We start from the raw sequence: 22,703 nt of genomic DNA on the forward strand, positions 1-22,703 counted from the left end.
GCTATGTTTTCTGGAACCTGTTGGCGGTAACGGGTTACGTTTGATGCTTTCGGTCGCTCACCCCAACTGTTCCGTGCAGAACTGTAAACATCTTTTTGATCCTAGCACTTGTGCTGTCTCGAGACCAAGCGTCATTGAACAACCACGGGTAATAACCACTCTGTCTCCTGTGGATGCCAAATGAGACTGGCCATACATCTGGACAGGTTCCCCACGGCTGGCACCGCCCAATCATATAACTTGCCATACTAATTTGAGTGCCGCGTTAACGGCCTTTAATTTCGATTTAAAAACCCAGAATAATAGTGGTCTACTCGGGGACCTTATAACGGCAATTTAGTTCTTGGCGCAAGAGGGAAGGGGGGAGTGGACACAGGGTCCCAACCCTGTCTTCCAACGCGCTTATCCATTGGGAGCTAGAGCCCTCCTGTCAGCTTTATGGGGCATAAGGGTGTTTTGTAATCAGGTGCAGGATCGGTCTGCCACCATGTTCGGAATGTCTACGGGTGCTATAAAACCCATGTTAAGGATCAATTCCATATGTTGTTACGGCGCAGGCTTAGCTAGATGTAATTGTGCCTGTCTTTCTCAGCTGGGTTATAAGCCAGCAGCCAACATCGATCTGACTCTCTCTGTGCACGACCTTATCCGTGGGTATGGGATAAATTATGGGGGTTTAATGACTTCCCCCTTAAGGTATCCCAAGGCTCCCAAGCTGGAAGCGACATCCTTGTTGCCACCCAGTTGGCTTTGGCTAAATTTAAATCAATCCACTGTGTCACATTCGCCCCCCCACAAGGTGAACACATCTTATGTTTTAGTTTCGGCCTATATATGGAGCCCTGACTTCATCCTGAGCAATTACACTCATTCCCCCCAGGTCAAGCGTTCCCTCATGTTGAATCCTGATAAGGACAGAGCTTGGACCCTCATGACACATCGAGACAGAGTTGCAGTGTATTTCCCTTATTTCGGCTCCATGCACACCATGAGCCACATTGTCCTTTTGACGGAGGCAGTGGCTAACATGACCCAGCTTGGCTTTGAGGAAACCCAAAAGGCTATAAAGGAGACCCAAGCCGCAGTATATTATAATCGCCTCGGCTTGGACTACATCCTGGCAAAGGACGGCGGGCTGTGCTCTGCCCTTGGGAACGATACACACTGCTGCTTAAAATTCAATCTATCTTCTTTTTCCCTCGAACATGTCATCCAGGGTATCAAGGATGCAAAATCCTTGATAGACAAATCCAAGCTCAAAGAACAGTCCTGGCACTCTTGGGGAATGTCGTGGCCGAGCTGGCTAGGTCTTGGCAGGCTGAAACAAGTGCTCATAGGGATTGTATTGTTGGAATAAGCATTAGTTTGTGTCTGTTTTGTGCCTTGTTTAATTGCTTGAAAAATAAAGTAATGAACCTGTCTGCCTTTGTATATACCCAGTTACCCCAGAACGCTACCGAAATCGAAGACGAGGACAACAACGTGTTGTAGTCGAGTGCTTGACGGCAAGGGGGCATGTCACACTCCAGCTGGACTCTGCCAGCTTTACTCAGCAACAGATGACGTCAGCACTCTGCTCATAATCTGGAAAGCCCCTATTTGGCTTGCTGCATGGCTGTGGCCATGTGCTGGAGAAACCCCGTCCCCTGTGGAAAAACCCTGCGAATATTTTAGTGTGAAAATGTGACCAATTGGGGCTTGAAATTGTGCTCATCATCTGGCCTATAAAAGCTAGGGTTGAGTTTCCGCCCAGGGAGAAGCCAGAGCATTCGCTGCTCAGTGGGTAGGCCTGGCCAGCTTCCCACAGCTTCTCCTGCCTCCAGAACCATAGGCAATTGTTTGTGCACTCAAGTATCTTGTATATCAACCGTTCATTCATCGTCGTTTTCGGTCTCGGATTCATCGCTCTGTTTTCCGTTTGTTTGTCCTTCACCCAAACCGGGACAGATCCAAGTGTAACTGCCTGTGCAGCCACATCCACACCAGTGGTACGTAAGTAAGAAATCAAATAAAAATTTTATGGAACCTTTATGAATCTACCTCTCCCTCTCGCAAACTAACATCAGGGGACAGAACCCACCGGGGCAATAGTCACAACCTGGCTCACACCCCAAAGACCTACCTTCCCTCATTCATTTGAGGCTACACCCCCACTGCTCCAGTAGCAAGATGGGGGGGGGGAAAATGCCTGACAGAGGCTGCTGCACCCTGCCCCGGCAGACCCTGGCTAGGGTCCCCTAGAGAGGAGAAGGGAGGGAGAGAGGGAGAGGGGAATAAACCCCCTCCCTGTCCCTGTCACCTCTGAGAGCCATGCTGGACTGGTGCCTGGCCACGTCCCCACAGCAGTGAGGGTGGAGGAACCCTGACACAGGCTACTTTGCCCCAACACACCAGTGGGATAGGGGAGAATTAAACCCCTCTGTCCCCTGCTCTTTGAGGCTACTGCTAGGACTGGCTACTCCCCCTGCTGTTCAAGCTGCAAGGGGGGGGCCGTGGGAAATGCCTGGCAAGGGCTGCTTCCCTGTACAGGCACACCCCAACTTGGGACCATGTAGGCTAGGGTAGGGGTTTAAACCCCTCCCCAATCATAGTGAGCCTGCTGCAATTCCCTCCCCCCCGGTCTCAGCTCAGCTTCCCTCCAGCCAAGGGCTCACTCTAGCCCTGGCTTCTGGCCTGAGGCACAGCAGGCATGTGCCTGCATTTCCAGAATCCAAAGTAAATGTCTGTTCACTTGCAAATCAATTCAATCTACACAGGTTAGACTAACCTGCAAAGATGTAATTGAGTAAGGCTTCAGCTTTTTAAATGTCTGTACTTAGCCATGGTGATTGCATCCTTTTTCACCTCTGCAACTCAGAATTGACAGAAACAAATATAATCTCAGTCAGGAGCACTCTTTTTTTTTTTTTTAAAAAAGAACTTCTAATAAGAATGGGGGGGGGAGGAATTAAATGGACTCATTTTGGTCCCTCTGGGCTCATCTACACATACAAGGAGTGGGCTCTGATACGCTGGAAATCCAGCATGTTGGAGCAGACTTGATTAATGAAGTCTGCTAGAGCACAGAAATAAACACACTCCAGTAGACTCTGGCATCATATGCATCAGTGTCACCATGCAAAAAATGGCAGCAGGGTGCTTTGAACTAAAGTGCCCTGCCACCATTTTTCAGCATGGGAGATGCTGATACACCTGATGCTTGGGCGCTTTTAATTAAAAATGCTTGCTAATTAAGAGTGCCCCCCCTCCCCTGCACCTCCTGGAGCACATGTAAAACTTCCCTCCTTCTTTCACTAACAGTATTCATTCCCACCATATACACACACCAATTCTCTAGTAATAGAAATGCTGTCATACATTGTGGACAGAACAGCACTTTTATATGCAACTATCAGCTATCAATTATATGCAACCAATCCACAGATGACTGTTTTTGTCATCAAGCCAACAGCAGATATTTTGGATGTATAGGAAGACACAGGAAGAAGTCGTACTCTCATATCCCACATTTCCATGGACTTGTGGTCTACTGGGATTGAGGCCATCTCATCTGCTCTCAATCCCCCTCCTGCTTGCCCTCCCTTCAATTTCTTCTGTTGATGTGTCTGTTGATTTTCTGTTCTCCAGTCTCCTCCACACTCAACTCTCTTTTCCCTTTGCCCATTGTATCACAGCTAGGGGTGCACAGATAGAGATTTTTTGGTTTGATACCAATGGCCAATTTTTAACAAGCCATATTGGCTGATACCAATCCAATTGCTGATATGCAGCCAGGCAACTTGGAGAACACCATCTGGCTGGTAAGTCTGTTGTGGAGTAAAGAGGGGGGGCAGATCAAGGCCCCTGTGGTGAGGGAGGGAGTGGGGCTGGGGCTGAGGCAGGCATTGCCCAGCCAAGGCAAAGCATGGGACTGAGCTGTGAGTAGCCTGTCTGGGGGGGGATGCGGGGGACAGGGGGGTGGCTCCTGCCACTGCATGTGTCCGGGAGGGTGGGGGGGCATGTGCCCCCAGGTCTGCATGTGGGCATGCTGCCACTGTGGGCTTGGGTTGGGGCAGCACTGAATAATTCCTGGTGGGGGGGCTGGGCTGGGCTGTGCTTGGTGTGGGTGGCAGGGGCGCTGGGAGGGAAGCTACAGTGAATGTTGGAGTGACTGCAGACCCCCCTCTGTAACCCCCCAGCCAGCACCACTGCCTGCCTCAAATGCAGCCCAGCCCCCCACCAGGAACAGCCCCATACCACCCCTGGCCCCAGCCTGCAGTGGCATTTATCAGTGACATTAAATCAGCCACATCAGCCAAAAAAAGCTGATTGCTGATACTGTCAACTTTCCTTATATCAGTGCCGATCCCATATGGGATCGACATATCAGTGCACCTATAATCACAGCAGCATCCCTCACGTTCCTTACCCCAGTCCTGCTCTTAATTCTTAATATCTTTCACATTGGTCATCCCTGTTGCTCAGGGATAGTCAGAATGTGGTAGCAGCTGGTTTGAGTTCTACAGGCAATCCATACTCTAAGCAGGAAGAAAAGTGAAAGGCAGAGAAACCTGTGGAAGTGGTATGAAGTGAGTGCAAAAGGAATCATTCATACAGCTCCTCAGGTTGCTATAAGACTAGTTACCCTGACATCCTTAGGCTTTGTCTAAACATAAAATTTGTACTACTTTAACAATACTGGTACAGGAGAGAGAATAATGTCTTTGAGTACTAATATAACTATGGCCATATTTGGGATGTATATGAAACTACTTCAGTTTAAAAATCGCACTTGTTCCAAAACAGCTACACTGGGTCAGACAATTAGAAGAGGCAAAGACTGAGGTTATTAATTCGTTAAATTTACAAATATTTGTAAACCACTGATTAAGTACTTGAATTCACCAGTAAAGACACACAAGCATCCACTGGGTAAAGATATAGAAACCCTCAGTATATAAAATTTATATGGAAAACTCTGTAAGACTGTTGATAAATTTGTAGGCAAGCTGTGATCTACTTCTATAGCAAGAGGCAGAGTTGTCTGGGGATAGAGCTGTGCTGCTACCCTCAGCATCCACAGGTTGTGAATAGTGGAACTGACCTTCAGGGAAGGTTAGCTGAGAAATAAGCAGGGGTAAGTAACTCTGATGAATAAGCAGTTGTGGACCAAGCAATAGCAGCACTACCAGGAGGTGGTGGAGACAGCAGAGATCAGTGCTTTCCTTCCTCAAAAGACAAATATCCTCAGATGGTGCTGTGACATGAAAAGTACAGATCACCACTAAGCCTGCCCAGCCCCCAGTCACAAGTCTACAAAGTCCTCAGTGGCAGAGCAGGCAGAAGAAGATATTAGAACCTCAATGGCTGTGAAGGCAGATGAAGGCTGAAGTGGAATGAGATCTCCAATTGTCTTAGCCTCCTTGCCATTGGATCATGGTCCCATTCTGCCAAGAGTGGTGTGGAATCTGATGTGCAGCAGCCTCTCCACAATAAAAGAAATGATGCACAGGTGTCTTCCATTAAAAAAGGCTTTAGCATAATTTTCAAGCCCTTCAGAGACCAGCTAGTGATGATGGGAGAAGGACTGTGAGGCCTGGAAGCTCCCAGTTATGAACTGGGATGAAGGTAGGAGTTACAAGAAGGTCATCTAGCACTTGGATTGGCAGGAGTGAGATTCGGCAGCTGTAACGGACTGAGCAGCCCTCTTCAGGATCTACCCTGCTCACCCCACATGGGGACTGGGGTAGAAGAGGTGACCCTAAACATAACCTGTCTACTCATCTTTTTCCTGACTGGATAACTATATCCAGTGGTTTCACCTTAACTGCAGTCGAAACCAGCAAAGACGCACAATCATTTTCAGGACCTGAAACATCAGGACCTTTAGGGACAATCCTAATAGTGACAGCTCACAGTGCCACACTGCAATCAGGGGACACAACACTGACATTGCTACACTGAGTGAGGCCCAGTGAGCAGGAGATGGGCAGCTCAAAAAACAAGGAGAGCTATACCCTCTTCTGGGAGGATAAACAGGAAGGACAACACCAACTTCAAAGTTGGCTTTGCCAATAAGAATGAACCCATAAATCAGCTCAACAAATTCCCCAGTGAATTTAATGAGCTCATGCCTCGTCTTAAAATTGGCAGGGAGCCAATATGCCACTGTCATCAGCATGCATGCCCCAATTCTTGACACTATCAATGAAATCAAGGAGCAATTTTATGATAAGCTTGACCAAGTCCTCTCTGACTTGCCAGAGGGATACAAACTTATTCTGCTTGGCGAACTCAGTCAAAAGGGACTGAAACCTCTGGAACACAACAAGGAAGGAGTGGGAAAGGTCAGCTCCAATAGCATTCTCTCCTTGACCAAATGCACAGAACATGGATTCATGTTCCACCAAAAAAAACAGGCACAAGACATCATGGCAACACCCACAATCTATGCTTTGGCACTTAACTGATTATGTCATCATTCATGCCGAGAATCACAAAGATGTCCACACATCACTCAAGCTATGCTAGGAGCCAACTATTGCCGGACTGATCTGCTCGGTTATGTCACTCAACCGGGCTCCCAAATAACAGCTGCAGCAGAAGTGATGTTGATAGAAGTTCAACGTCAAAGAACTCAAGGGCCAAATCAAGCAAGACCTCTTCTACCAGTTCCTCAATGAAAAACTGGTGATTTCAAATCAGCAACAATGGAAGAATGTCAGCAGAGGTTGGGGTGCCTTCAAGCCCACCATCATCAGTGCCCGTGAACAGGCACTTGGATTCACTTATCAAACCAGCCTTCAGGCTTCCTGGTAGAACAACCAGGAGATTCAGGAGTTGACCAACGATAAGCACAAGACAGAAAGGCATCAACTCCAAGCAAAACAAATTGAATCACCAGCAAGACAAGGCAGAGATACAAAGAAGGACTCACAATATGATGAACAGATAGTGGAAAGACAAAGTGAAGGAGACTCAACATCTCACTGACATCAACGATATGGGTGTTGGGGGTGGGAGGTTACATTTTTAATGCCACCAAAACTATCTATGGTCTGAGCACTCAGAGACCAACCCCCTTGAAACCCAAGGATGGCAGAGACCTGATCAAAGAAAACGAAGCCATCAATGTCCACTAGAAGGAGCATTTTGAAGATCTTAAATCAAGACCCTGTTGTTGACTAGAGTATTTTCAATTCCATCCAAGCAATACTCAGAAACTCTCTCAGAATTCCACAAATTGAGGAAAGCCATTGAGCAAATGAAGAATAATAAGACAATCTGGAGCAGATGGAATCCCTGCTGAAATCTTCAAGCAGGGGGGAGAAAAGCTTACATCACAGCTCCATGTCTTCATCTTAAGGATCTGAAATGATCAGATATCCCAGATGATCTCAGGGATGCTAGGATCATGACAATTTTCAAGAAAGAAGACAGGTCTGACTGGAAATTACTGTCCACCACAAGAAAGATCATTGCAAGAACCCTCCTGAACCATCTCCTTTCACTTAATAGTTCCTCCTGGAATATCAGTGCAAGTTTAGGGCATGAAGAGGCACAACCAACATTTTTCCTTCACTGCTCACCAGATACAGGAAAGATACCAGGAACAACATAAACCCTTCTACATGGTACTCTCTGACCTCATGAAAGCCTTCAACTCCATCAACCAAGAAGTGCTGTGGAGGACCCTTCTGAGGTACAGACGCCCACTGAAATTTGTCATCATTCTTTGCCCGTTCCATGACGGTATGTGAGCAGTTGTTCTCAGTAACTGATCTAACATAGAGCCCTTTCAAGTTAAGACAGGAGTTAAGCAAGGCTGTTTCATCGCTCCAGAGCTATTCTTGATATTCCTTGCTGCCATGCTATATCTGACCACCAACAAACTTCCATTTGGAGTGAACCTAAACAACTAAATGGATGGTAAATTGTTTAATCTCAGGTGACTCCAAGCCAAAACCAAGACTACCTGTAACAGGAAGCCTGCTCTGAGCCGTTCTCACTGTGGCGCGCCCACCTGTTTCTGGGCTAACCGCCCACCTTCTAACCATGCCTTGCTGTTAATTGATTAATTGATGTTGATTAAGCGGGAGGCTGCCCATTTCTTGCCCTGATGCCAAGGGGTGCTATCTGCAGCTCCATTCCTCCCCTACACTGCAGCCCAAGCCTTGTAGGTAGCATCCAGATGTTATCCATATCACTGGCACCTCACTGGGTCCCAGAATCCTACTAGTTGGACCCCACTTAGATCCCTCCATTCAGACAGCCTATTCTGCCTTCATTCCCAGCTGCATAGGTCCCTGAACTGCTTCCCCCTTATGGGTGTGGTCCCCCTGGGACCTTCAGCTCTACTGGCCCTGGCCTACCTCCAGGCCAGTTGGAACCCCAGGCCCTCAGCTCTTGGGCATTCCTCACAGTGTGCCCCTGGCCCTTTGACCCTTCCAGTCCTGGCCCCAGCTTGGACCAGATGGGGGATGTCAAGACAGGTTAAGAGTCTATGGCCCGACTCTCTCTCTGGGGTCCACCTTCTAGACCATATAAAGGGGGTATCCCACCCGGTTGTGGCGGCTAGGGGTTAAGGTGCCCTGACCCACCTTTCACCAGGGTGGTAACTGGCCTGGCATTTCCTGGGGGCTCCCGTGACACTGAGAGCCCCACCAAGCCACCCACTCCAAGCAGGGTGTAGTTTTAGGTCATGCCCAGGACCAAGAGCCTCCTGATCATCCCCTACAGCTCCTCCCTTACCTCCAGTTGATACCAGCAGCCCTGCAGCCAGGCAATGTTGTTGCCTCCTCCCAGGCAGCAAAATGCCCTGTTTATGTTGGGAGCCCTGAATCTAAAATGGCTGCCCTAATCAGGCACCTGCCAGCTGCTGTCTTCTGGCCCTTAAAGTGGCAGGCACAAACAGTGTCCTACCACACTACCCCAACCACAACCATCAAGCTCCAGTACCTTAATGATGCTGTAGTGTGTGCTAACTTGGAAGCAGCTCTTCAAACAATCATTGAGGTCTTTTCCAAGGCATACAAGAAAATGTTTAATGTTCAAAAGATTATGGTCTACTGTTAACAAGCTTTTAATGAGCAGTCTGTCACTCTGGTAATTCAGATTTACAGTGAGACTCTGAAGAATGTAGAGTATTTTCTGTACCTCGGAAGTCATCTCTCACAGAAAGCTGACATCAACGAAGAAATCGAGCATTGCCTCAAGTGTGCAAGTTCAGCCTGCAGACACGTAAAGAAATGGGTGTTCAAAGATCAAGACATCATATTCAAAATCAAGCTAATGGTTTATCAACCAGTAGTGATCCCTATCTTACTGTACAGAGCTGAAGCGTGGATAATGTACTGGAGTGGGGACACCTTAAGTCACTGGAGGAGTACCAATGTCGCCTATGCAAGATCCTTCAAATCCAGTGGGAGAACAAATGCACCAACATTAGCATCCTCTCACCCTCTTCAGACCCACAGATAAGACAGTCATGGAAGATAATCATCCTTGACTGCAAGGGATTGCCAGTGATGATGATAGCAGGAATCTGGTGCTGACCTGAACATTTCCACGCACGTGTTTTTATATAAAATGAACCAAGTTAACATTCTCTAAAGAGCCAATCCCCTCTCCCCCAAGCCAAAATTAAACCCCAATGTCAGCTCTGAACAGGAGCCTTCGGGGCATGAAAAGGAATATTCAAGATGCCTGAAACTAGTTTCCTAGAAGCCTCTGCAAACTGTTTCAAGAGTCCACAAAAACAGGCTTAGGTAGTGTTATGTTAAATATTTCTCTAGGCTCTGTGCTTCATAACACACTAAGATATGCATGATCAACAGCTGCATCTACAGTTGAGATTCAGCTCTCCTTGGAAATCTGTAATCTCAGAGTTCATTTCTATGCTCTCCCACAGCGATTTAGACTGTTGCCAGGCATGACAAATGTTCCCTGAAAATCATTAGCAACTTGTAGTTGATTTCATGCTCTCTCTCTAATTCCTATATCTCACTAAGCCATGGATCAGCTGTGAAGTAATAAAAATATAATGCTACTCCATAGAGGTAATTTTGGAGATTAAAAGACTCAGTACTTTTGATCCATCAAAATGCTCTGAAAGCATCACTAAGCTTATTGAAATGACTAGGACAAAATAGGCTTATTTTTCCTTGTGCGTTTCTGAAGAAAATGTCTCCAAATGACGCAAAAGGGAATGCAACAGTTTACAGGTTTCCTTTCCAGTTTGAAATGCATGACAGAAAGACACACAGAAAGAATTTTATAAAGGTTTAAAGAAAAAAGGGGATAACAATCCAACAAAAAAACCCCAAAATATGGCCCATGTGGGGGCCCTGATACAACACACAGAGCCTGGGGCTTCAGCCCGCAAGGCCTGCCCTTACAGTCTAAAAAGAAAAATATCCAGTGCAACATCAGCTTGCTGAGACCCATGCTGGTACCCCAGGAAGAGGCTAGCAGTATCACAGTGCAAAACTAAACGGCTACCCTTGACACTGCAGAGCACCTCCTGAATTGCCCAAATTTCCTGGAAAGCGGGCACCATCTGCTAGAGGACAGCATACTCAAACCAGTGACAGGCATATCCAAACCAAAAACTGGAAGAGCTGTAGGGTGTCAGCTAAGCCAGCCCCCGCAAGATGGTTCCTGCAGCTCTTGAGGGTGGCCATCTTAGCCTAGCCAAGTAAGAAGTTGGCCAAGCAGATGATACCCAAATTGGCCACCCAGTACAGGAAGGAAACCAAGTAGGTGGCCTCTGACTGACAGACAGACTACTTTTTATAAGTTTATTAAGGAGAAAGGGGGTAACAATCCAAAAAACAAATAAAACACTGTCCATGCAAGGACCCGGGTACAACAGACAGAGCCTGGGCCTTTGGCCCACAAGGCCTGCCCTCACAGTTGAAAAATAAAAAATCCAATACATCAGCCTGCTGAAACCCCTGCCTCTACCTTGGGAAAGGACTAGCAGTATCACAGTGCAAGGACTAAATGGTCACCCTCGACACTGCAGAGCACCCCCTGAACTGCCCAAGAAGCCTGGAAGGCAGGCACTGTCCACTGGAGGACTTGCATGCTCGAACTCCAGTGACAGGCGCGAGAGAAAAAAAGAGAAAGACAAATTCTCAATGCTACTTTCAAACTGGAAAAGAAATCACTTAGTGTACCATATACTGTATCTGTTGCATTCCACTCAGGTCATTCGGGGATTTTTTTTTTTTTAATGAAATGCACAAGGAAAAATAAATCTATTTTGTTTGCCAGTCATTTCAACAAGCTTAGCGGTGCTTTGAGAACATTTTGATGGATCAAAAAAACTGAGTCTTTTAATCTCTAAAATTATATAAACAGACACACGCACACAATACAAATAAAGGTGTACACACCCACTCACCTATATGGTGGTTATATATAAAACCACTGTACGAAATAAATGTGAAAAAGGACACAATCTTAAATAGCTAAATTTTACCCTGAAATATCATTTGAACTTTCATGTTAGCATTTATATGCAATAGGAGAAATTTATAGCAGAGCTAAACGTTTTTTCATCTCTTGTATAATGAAATGATGGGCAGTTAAATGAGTCCATTATTAACAAAAGAGTTCAGCTGTGGTTAAGGAGAACAACCGCAGTACTCTTATGCCTCCATGTGGTACAACAGTGAATTGCAGAACCGTGTAATAAAGGCTGCTAAAAGCAGTAACTTTCTTAATTGCTAAATCCTACAAGTCAAAATAAGGAGTTAAAAAAGTAACAAAAAATAAAAACAGAAGATTTAATGACTTATCTTATACAATCTTGTTAGTATAACTATATCCAGCTCTGTCCTTTACAAAGAACAAGCAAAGAATACTGCAGTCAGTTAAAGATCCCTTTAAGTAATTGATGTATTTCTTAAAGAAATGTTTATAAAAAAAAATATCAATAACAACTGTGCTGCAGGTTATTTTCTGCTTATGCAGCAAGTATACAGCAACAAATACAAGAACCGATTAAGACTTTCAGCTCCCTGTGTTGCCCCAAATTCTAGTCTCAATGCCAGTATTTAGCTCATGACAGCATAGTACAGTAAAAGCTCTGCCATCCAGCATGAGTGGGGTAAGTGGTTGCCTGTTATCTATAAATTCCAGCTATCTGAATAACCAGGACGTGCAGTGGTGGGTGCTGCCACCCCTTCCCATACCCCCCAGAGGAGCCGCGGCTCTGGCCCACGCCCCGCCCCACCCCGGCTGTGCAGGACCTGGCAGAGCAGGCATGGGGGTCCCAGGGGCTCTAGATCCTCCGGCCCAGCAGTGCAGCTGCAGCTGGCCCTGCTTTGGTTCCCACCTCCAGGCCCAGCTGGGCAGTGTGGGACTGGGGAACTTCCAGTTAATAGAGTATTCTGGTTAGTAAAACGCCATTTAACACAGCTTTTACTGTAATGTCTAAAAGGTCCCAACACTTGGTATACATCATGACAGCTGCAAATAAAATCTATTCTTCATTACAATAAGCTAACCACAGTATTTCTTAAGGGGGAAAAAAAAAAGTCCGCAAAACATTTTTGATTTTTTTTAAAAAGGGCACATTTCATGTCATTGAAATTTTTGGTGCCAACTATAGATGAACTTACCAGAAACACAAAGCATATTGACAAGAGCACACAGGTGAGGACAACAGAAAGAAAAAAAAGGGTCTCAGCTACATATATTTATTAAATAATCACATCATGAATGTACAGTTTTACAGCAAAACACTGAGACAAACAACATACTAAGTTGCAGCTTACTTTCCTTTTTCATGCCCTTGTAACAAGGTATTTAGCAGAAAGCACAAATTTGTTGGAATCTGACAGGGCTGCGCCGTGAGTGCTTCTGCTGTGGCCTCTAAGCCACCAACAGTGCACCTTAGCGCCCATGCTAGCCCAGTCGCCAGTTGTAGCTTAAATCCTCAGAACATTAGCTCCTTAAATTTTTATTTACATACAATTATAACATACTTGAATTGGAAAGAGAGAACACATTTTTTTAAGTCCAAATATAAACAGGAATAAAATACAACAAAACAGATGTCTAAATACATTGTGTGATTTCTGTGCAAACAGAAGTCAAAGGCAAAACTCCTAACTGATTCAGGAGTGCTTGATCAGCAGGGATCTGGGTTTGCCGTTTGCCACAGAAACACACAGATTTTCTCTTTTAAAGGAGAAAAACATGAGAAACTGTGGGTTTCCCCTTGCAGGCCGGCAGAGTTCGAGCCTGCAAGGGGCTGCTTGGGACTGGGTGGAATGGGAGGAAGGCAATCAGACAGGGTGCATGACATGCACATGGCAGACAGGCAGCATGGTGGACAGCAGTTCCCACAGCTCCCCACAGGTAAGTCAACGTGGGGGCATAGGCAATGCAGTAGGGTGGGGGGAAGGGGCACAGGTGATGCGTCGGACAGCCATGGGCGGGGGGGGGGGGCGGAACATGCCCAAACAGATCTCTGAACCCACAGGAGGCATGAGGCTGCAGTGTGGCTGGACTGGAACAGGCAAGATCCACCTCTGTGGCCCAGTGGACAGGACCCAGCACAAGAGGGCAGAGTGGACTGACAAGATTCATTGCTGCTGCTGTCACTGCCAGGACCCCATGCCAGCTTCACTCCCAGCAGCACAAGGGAGTAATGGACCGGGGGACTGCGCTGCTCTTGTCTTCTCCTGCCACCAACCACTTGCATGCCAGGCTGTAGCTCTGCTTTGCCACTACGGCCCGGCTGCTGCCAACATCGTCCCTCATAAATCATTGTGTCCAATCCCCTGCCCCTGGCAGAAAAGAGAACTGAGGTCAGATGACCCCAGCCAGGTAACTGTCAAGCCTCCTCTTGAAGACCTCCAAGTTAGGTGATAGTACCACCTCTCTTGGAATCCCATTCCAGATTCTGGCCACCCTTACTGTAAAAAAATTCTTCCTAATGTCTAACCTAAATCTACTCTCCACTAGTTTGCACCCATTATTCCAAGTTACTCTCTGGGGTGATCTGGTAAATAGCGCATAACCAATTCCCTGCTGTCCTCCCTTGATAAACTTGTAGGCAGCTACAAGGTCACCCCCTCAGCCGTCTCTTGTAAAGGCTGAAGAGATCCAGATCACTCAACATCTCCTCGTAGGGTCTTTCACAGAGGCCACTAATCATGCGAGTGGCCCTCCTGTGAACCCTCTCCAGATTCTCCATGTCTATCTTGAAGTGTGGCGCCAAAATCTGGACACAGTACTCCAACTGTGGCCTGACCAATGCGGCATAGAGGGGGAGCATCACCTCCCTTCATCTGTTGGTCACGCATCTGCTAATACATGACAAGGTGCGCTTGGCCTTGTGGAGTTCATAGGCTCATCTCTGGGAAGTGTTTGGTAAGTTTCCTTTGAGGACTGATCCTGAAACTTACCAAACACCTCCCAGAGACGATCCTATGAACTCCACTTCATCAACCTCCTGGATACTAAAAATCATGGACTAAATATAAACATCAGATTTATGACACATTATAACCTGCCTGACATCTGACTCCCTAGGTATCTCTCCACTATTCATCCCCCTTCTCTCTCTTCCCCACCCCCAGCCTCTCTCTCACCCATTGACTCCTCAATCTACATTTTCACTGACTACCTGTCTTGTATGCATACCAGCCCAGCCTTTGGCTTCTTTACTTTTCATTCCATCCAGGAAGAGCACATGCCAACTGCTGAAACTTCCTTAACCTGACGAAGGGTTTTTGAACCTGAAAGCTTGCTTAATAATTGCTGTCCAACTATTTAAGTTGGTCTAATAAAAGATATCAGATTCACCCAAAGAACCTTGTCTGCCTATGTCCTTAGACCAACACTGCTGCAACTTATACCCCTGTTAATACTCCTTGTCATTTCTTCTCAGAATGGCTCAAAATCATGTTGTTCAGAAAGACAAAATACTCCCCTATGCAGTTACCACAAACTCATATATAGCTTGAAAAAAAGTTTATATGTTAAGTAAGCGGTAAATAGTTTCTTGTCACTTTAACCCTGGGCATTTTTAATTTTAGCAATTCATTAGATATAATCTCTTCTAGTATCTGGAAGGCACTTAAATACTTTGAATTTAGGAAGCACTTGGATATGGAGATGAGGGCATCTAAATTAAAAATGACTTAAGTTTGAAGACTATAAAATACACTGACCAAAGACCTGTAAGCAGAAAAGTACCAAACTCAAGTGCTCAGTTCAGTGTTAAGGCTAATCTTATTTATAATTATCAATAAGGATGGAGGGGGAAGGGGGCGGGGAATACCTCTGAATTTGGTTTCATTAGTAATGAGTTAATGGTGTAAACAAAAATAGAACAAAAAAAAATAAGGCAATTAGAATAGAATTGTGGTCCAATTTTTAATAAATGCATTAAAAACTCATTTTTTTCTAACCCATACTTACAACTCTTCTCCTTGTTTTGCCTTCTTGTCTAAAACCAGATAGATTTTTCCAAAACTTCCACTGCCAAGCTTCCTCTGAAGAATGTACCTTCTGGCAATCAAGGTATCTGAGAAGGTGGAAATAGATCTGGAAACACTGACATGCTGAACAGCTTCTTGGAATTTCAGCATTGCTCCATGCAAGAGAGATTACATTTAATTCCCTAAAAAGTATCTTCCAAATTCAAGTCTCCTTAATAATGTTCCTGTGATTCCAGTGATATTCAAAAGAAAACACCTAGGCCAAAAAAAACCACAAAAACACTTAAATATTCAAACTGTTAATTGTAATATATACCCAAAAGTGTCAACTTGCCACCTAAAACAAGTTAAATAGGCTCACTGCACATTAAGGCTTGGGTGGTAGATTTTAAGTTGAAACTTTAAAGATAGTATAAAAGGTGCACTGTCAGTTTAATAGGTGGGGAACTCTGTGGCTGTACAAAAATAAATGCCTCGGCAAAACAGAGTAGTAGGGGATATGAAACTAAGATGTTCACTCATGCAGTTGTTAAAAAGATCACATACGTTTTTCAAGAACAAACATAATTGTGTGCTGCATACCAAAAATCCCTCCTGAGGGTTCAAATGGGTACGCTATTGTCCTTCACTTCCTGCTTTAACTTACTAGTATTGCCATCACATTCCAGAACTAGCATCATTTCCCTGATGACCTATCCCCATCTTCTGATGCGCCTGCATTTCCCCACAGCTTGGTGTCATCCGCAAACTTAATCATTGCACTTTCCACGCCCTCGTCCAAGTCATTGATAAAGATTTTAAAGAGCACAGGCCCAAGCACTGATTCCTGGGGACACCACTGGAGAAGACCCTCCAGGATGCGGTCATCCCATCAGTTACAACTCTCTGGGATTGGCCTGCGAGTCAGTTGCCAACCCACCTCATTGTGGACTGGTCTAGGCCAGTACTCTCCAGTTTAAATGAGACAATCTAATGGGAGACAGAATCTAAGGCCTTGCTAAGATCTAAATGTAAATAACATTTTAAAAATATTTGTTTACCCTCCTCTAATTGTATCAGTTAAGCGATTAATGGATAACATAGCAGATCTAAACCCAGCCAAGGAGCACCTGGTGGGGGAGCAGCTAATCACTTAACTGATGAGCCATTAGGTTGCTGGATGTTTTCCTCTGAAGTTCAAGGACCATACTCGTCCTCCTCTCCCCTCCCCTTCTGCTCACTTGTCCCTCATGGCCACCTTGCTGCTTTCTGATTCCTGCTGTGGACTACGCAGTTTCTCTCCCCATCTTCTCTGCCAGACTGCATCCACCTGGAGCTAAAGATAACTGGTAAGCTAACTCCACTTATTGGTTAAATGATTAATCACTTTACCTTTCACATCACTAATTGAGTCTAGTCCCCTGCATCCACAGATAACAGCTATCCAAAACACCCTAAAAACCATCCTTTTCAACACACTACAATCATAGAGCATATTACAAAGACAAAACCAAAAACACCCTACAGCGTCTTGCAAGCAAGAAACAGGGGAGACAAAAGCACTGCCAATATCCTCCCATTGCAATGGCAGATAAATTAATAGGCTAATTTATGTTCAGCTAAGGTTAATATACTTAAATCCACTTCTTTCAAGAAACCTTCCTCTCTCTCCTTTCTTCTTCTCACTAATAATCTCTTCTCAATCACTTTCTTGAGACTCATTTGTTTTTGTATTTCTTTTTTAAGCCCTAATTCTGCAGAATTATTAACTAAAAAGGCTGCTGACGTGATTTTCAACTGTAGGACAAGAATTACAGATAAGATTCATGTTCCACTTCCCATTTCTAAAACATCATTAATGTTCATAATGCCATATATTTCTTTCCATAATAAAGACCTTCAGGATCCTCTGAAGTGAAAAGAGTTAACATGATATTTTGTTAGCACTATAACTTCACATAGGAAACCAAAAAATGTCTTCAGGAAGGTAACCACCATTTAATTCGTTAACAGCAGCATCAAAATGTTTTGTGTATATAAAATGTCATTTACTGGGTGAAGTAAAACAAGAATATTTAATTTTAAAGGCTGCATAATACAGAAAACTGTTGCTTGCAGCTAGGTATCTAGCCATTCCAGCACCATAAGGATTATGATTCTGCATTTTATAACAATATTTTGCATGCATGAAACTATTGTAAACACCCATCTGCAGAAACGCTAGCATATTCTGTGCCAATGGGTTTAACTTGGCGTTGTTAGTATAGTATGAAACACAGCCAACTTCTAATTACTGTAAGTTATTTTCATAATGGTACAAATGATGTACCATCTTTTCTTCTAAAAAGTGAAAACATTAAAAAGAACATTCCTTTGATTCTATATCCTCCTTCAAATACCAACCATGACAAAAATTAGTTTTGTAATGCAAAATGTAAGCAAAGTACAATGGATAAATAATCTTCTATTTGTATAATTCCTAATCTTTTACAAAGCATGAAAGGACACTGTTTAGGTGGGCAGGGGAAAAAAGTAAAATGCTAAATTTCTGTCCCTATAAAATCTACATATTTTCAGTGAGTTTCTCTCTTGTCAAGTCAATGTTTCTATGCTATTATTTTGCAAAATAAAGTCCTATGTGGAATATTTTTTGCAAAAGATGAATATTTAAAAATAATAAACAAACATACGGGAACGATAGAGAAAAGCCCAGAAACTCTCAGGAGATTCAACAAACATAACTCAGTTTCTCTCTCAAGTAACTGCATAGCCACCATTATTCTCTAAATGCCTCACAATTTTTCATGACACAATTTTAGCTACTGGACTGGGACACGTGATTGTACTTCCATCCCCACCTCTGCTACTCACCTGTTAGGTGCCCTAAAACAAGGCACTCCACCTCTCTGTGGCTTGGTTTCTCATGCATAAAATCAAAATAAAGATTCTTTCTTTGTAGAGTGCCTTGAAATCTACAGATGAAAAATGTTGTGGAAGACACCTACGAAGTACTTTAGTATACTGTGCTAGTATGTACAGCCTCTTTGAGAAAAGCATGGTCTAGGGATCTGAACAAAAGACAAGTCTAAGTTTTCAACACAGCTAAGTTTTAAACAAACCTCTAACTTCTCCTTTGTCTTTGGGTATGTCACAAGCTTTACCTCTGTTTCTCCATTTATAAAATGAAGCCAATATCTTTTCTTTACCTGCCTCCCTTGGGGCCGATGAATAATTAATGTATGAAAAACTGTTTTAAAATGAAAAAGTTCTGCTTTCACAGGTATCTCTTTCCTTCATAAAGAACACCCAAGGAAACAGCTGGGAGGCAGGGAGAAGCCAGAAGCACTAGTAAACCACCAGGCACCTGGCAGTCCATAGTTACACTACATCACTTCTAGATCACAATCAGCTTCTTGAGTATATTTTATGTGAATATACTTTAGCAAAGACTACTTGAGTGCCACAGAAATCTTCATAATTGTTATATTGTTCAGGTTGTGACATAGAAAGATGAGATGGTCAAAGCTTGCATGCAATCAGAAGCTTAATCTACTGTGACTTTCTGTCATCACCTCTTTCCATGTATTCTGCACAAAGGGTCAGATCATGACGTACCCTAAAGCCGTTATAATGCCCTTCCTGTGGTGATCTAGGTAAGAGGGCAAAGAAGAGGTAAATGTCTCTTCAGGGAATTCCACTAGGCAAGAATGGGGCCAGAATGTGTACGCCTATAATTCCACCCTCACAGCTGTCAGAACTGGAGGCAGTAAGAGTTTGGTGAAGGAAAGAAGGGCCCAAAATATACTGCAAGACAGTACACAGACATCCTGAACAATTCTAATCAATCCACAAGTCACAACTGCCCAGAATCAGGAAGACACGAAGGGTGGCTCAAGTCCTCTGTCCATCATTTGCCCTCCACAAAATATGCTTTTTGCGCTGCACTGGATAAAATGAACATATGCATCCAGCACATAATTTCAGCCCTAAGCTTAAATTCCATTGGCTCTTAATCAGTGTTTTACACCAAGGCTTGAGGTATCCAAGCTTTGCTAGTAAGAACACAGGACTGAAAAGGAACTTCTGAGTTAGCCACTCCAATAATCATGCTATATAAATTCCCTTCACTTATGTATCAAGATCCATCTTAAATGTATTTAAGTTTCTTACTCCTCATTACACCTGTGAGAAGGTTGTTCCAGAACCTCATTGCTGTAATGGTAAGGAATTTTTTTCTAATTTCCAACCTAAACTTATTACGGAACTCATTTGTTCTTGGACCTCATCTGATACTTCCTAACACCATAAGCCATGCTTTCACTGGCACCACTAGTGACAGTGACATAAAACAGCCCATCCCCTTCCAGTTCAAGAGGCAGCATGTGCTTAAGGGTACCACTGCCAGTCATGTTAAGTTTGCAATGCAGACCTGGTCATATTTGCCCCTTTCAATTGCATCCTATCAATGGCTTAGTCACAATCTGTGGTCCACTAACATACCCATGGTTTTCTACTTTTTTTTCTCATTTCCAAATGACAAGCTTCCCATTTATAGCACAAGTCCCTAAGGGTATATCACCTTGCATATTATACTAGTAAATTTAATCTTGTTTCTATTACTCTAGTCCTCAACATCATTCATTTCTTCCCACATAACAGTCTGATCTTCCTCTGTATTGATAATATTTCTTAACTTTATATTATCGCCATATTTCATTACCATACTTCTACTACTTGTGCCAAGATCCTTAGTGAAAGTATCAAATAAAATTGGTTTTACCCTGAAAAAAATCCACTCAATTTCCTTTTCAGTGCAACTGACTGTCATCTTCCCTTTTTCTACTATTTTATCCTCCATATATTTCCATATGGGGTACTGATCCGCATATTCTCCATTTCAACTAGTAATTTTCCACATGACACTGCATCAAATGTTTTACTGAAGTCCAGAGACATTAGCTCCATGACTTTTGTCCTGTGAAAGAGTGAATTATCTTATTAAAGATATTAGATTAGGCTAGCATAATCTACCTGCAGTAAACCCATGGTGCCTGTCCCATTCATGAATTTAATTATTCCTTCCTTCAAAACTTATTCTGAAGTCTTGAATACTATTGAGATCAGATTAATGATTCTGCAATTGCCCAGATCATTTTTCTTTTCTTATAAACATAGGCTTTTTTTTCCCTATGCTCAAGTCATATAATAAATCTTTCTACAATTTGAGGGATTAATTAAAAGCTCTTGCTACCATACTTGCAGTCTCTCATGTTAGTTCTTGCAGTATTTTGGGATAGAGCTTAACAAGTCCCCACAACTTGAGTCCACTAAACTCTTTGAATATTGCCTTTCCCCTAGCTAGAATAATTTCTACCTCTACACACTCATTCCTATTAGACTTTGATTCTGTGTTCTACAGTGTCCTCAAGGTGGAGACAAAGTTAGTTTTCACTCTATATATGAAGCACCTTTATTCTCCACCCCATCTTTACTATAGAACCCTATACTTATAATGTAGCAATCCCATTTCTTCTTTCCTTGCTCTCTTCTTAGCTATGTGGTTAAAGAAACTTTTATTGTTTGTTTTAATTTCTTTCACGACTGAACTTACTTTGATTGTGGCAAATCTCACTTTACCCCTGCACTTTCTGACCTCCACAACCAAGCTTTCTTTGTTGACTTTTTGTTATTTATACACACTCTTTTTATTCATGACACCCCTTTTTTAGGTTCCGACTAAATTGATTTAGTAAGAGATGGCACTACAGCCATTTTGAGGTAAAGTGTTTTGCCCTCAATGCAGAGAAGAGTGGGTAGAAGAAGGAAAAAGAGAAGACTCCCAGCCTGCAGCCTACTTCCCACTGCTGAAAGACCTGCAACTTAAATGGCTCAAGGACTGGACTCTTCAATAACCTTGAGATCCATCCATGCGCTGTGGTAGGGGTCATCCTCTAATTGAGGGCTTGCCAACAACTAAATCTATTTGGGCTTGAGACCTACAAGTCTTACTTACAAGATTTTTTTCCCCCTTTTGTTGGGATGAAAGTCCCAGGGTGCCTATGTAACTTAGGGTCTCATTATTACACTAATAAAATCTCGTTATTAGATTTTGAGCGGCTACTGGAGCATTTAACACCTGAAACTGGTTTTAAGTGCTTGTTATGTGGCTCAAAGTTAAGCTATTCCAGGGCAAGATTATCCCTGATCTGTGCTACCCAGCTCGTGTTACACTAAAGTGTAGCCACTCTAGACCAGCATTTCTCAAACCGTGGGTCATGACCCAAGTGTGGGTCACAAGAGTATATGAAAGGGTCAGAGACAAGCTTTAAAAATGGGTTCTCCTTTAGAAGGGAAAAACATGGGAAACTGTAGCTTTTCTGTAGGCTGGCAGAGTTCCAGCTCCTCCAGCTTGCAAGGGGTTGCTTGGGGCCCCCCATGCCTCACACACACCCACCCCCTGCCCCACACACTGGGGATGGGGCACAGCAGGACTGAGGGACATTGGGTCAGGACTGGTCATGGGTCCTCATACAAAAAAGGTTGAGAACCTCAGCTCTAGACTACATAGTAGTATAAACACCCACTGGGCCCCACCCCCTACTGGGCCACATCAAGCCCCCTACTCCCCTCGCAGGCCCCTTCTTGCTGCACCCCCCTCTCCCCCCTGCTTACCAAGTGGCTGCCTGAGCCATCCGTCCTAGGAGAACAAGCAAGGGAGGGTTAACCTGTCTGCAGAGCCACCACAGCCACTGCTGCTGCTCTCTGGGCAGGCTCAGCCTGGTTAACCCTTCCCTGTCTGTGCCCCTCGTACAGGCAGCCAGGGAGCTAGAAGCAGGCAAGAGCATGGAGATGGGACGGAGGCAAGGGGGAATCTCACCTTTCAGTCCCTCGGCGCCTGCTCCACAACAGAGCTCCCACTAAAACCCATGACCCCCCGCCGCCTCAGACCACTTACCTGGCACGGCCCCGCCCCGGGCTCGGCGAGGCCCCGTGGGGAAGGGGGAGGGGTCTCAGCCCAGCCGGCTGCCAAAGCTCCCGCCCGTCCTGTGTTTGGGCTCCGTTGCTAGGAAACACCGCGCGCAGCCCGACGGGAAATGAGCGCTCAGGCCGAGCCACTGGGAAGCTAATCGCGTGACGAAGGTGGGGAAGCCGTTGCTGTTGGAGCTAGCCACGGTCACATGACGCAGCCCGGCGCCTCCGAGCCCTGGTAACCTCCGCTGCCCGGCAAGCGGGCTCCTTTGCTGCGCCCCCCAAAAATAGAGCCCGGGGCAGGCGGGGACCCGC

At 44.6% G+C, this 22,703-nt stretch overlaps 1 protein-coding gene across 6 annotated transcripts in view; it reads right to left on the reverse strand.

Moving 5' to 3' along the window:
* NEK11 (NIMA related kinase 11) overlaps positions 1-22,509 on the reverse strand; it is a 195,823-nt gene extending 173,314 nt beyond the window's left edge. For 4 of the 6 annotated variants that reach the window (XM_090046394.1, XM_090046397.1, XM_090046393.1 and 1 more), the window contains exons 1-2: positions 22,375-22,509; positions 15,421-15,696 (exon numbers count right to left, since the gene is read on the reverse strand). In XM_090046394.1, the coding sequence (XP_089902520.1) occupies positions 15,421-15,590 (170 nt within the window). In that variant the 5' untranslated portion in view covers positions 15,591-15,696; positions 22,375-22,509. Of the gene's footprint in view, positions 1-15,420; positions 15,697-22,091; positions 22,337-22,374 lie in introns of those variants that run through there. The other 2 variants (XM_090046395.1, XM_090046399.1) reach the window with 2 other exon arrangements.
* Positions 22,510-22,703: the final 194 nt, after the last annotated feature.

The sequence above is a fragment of the Crocodylus siamensis genome, chromosome 5 (genome assembly GCF_052110815.1).
Source record: "Crocodylus siamensis isolate JL-2025a chromosome 5, ASM5211081v1, whole genome shotgun sequence".
In the NCBI taxonomy this organism is placed as follows: Eukaryota; Metazoa; Chordata; order Crocodylia; family Crocodylidae; genus Crocodylus; species Crocodylus siamensis.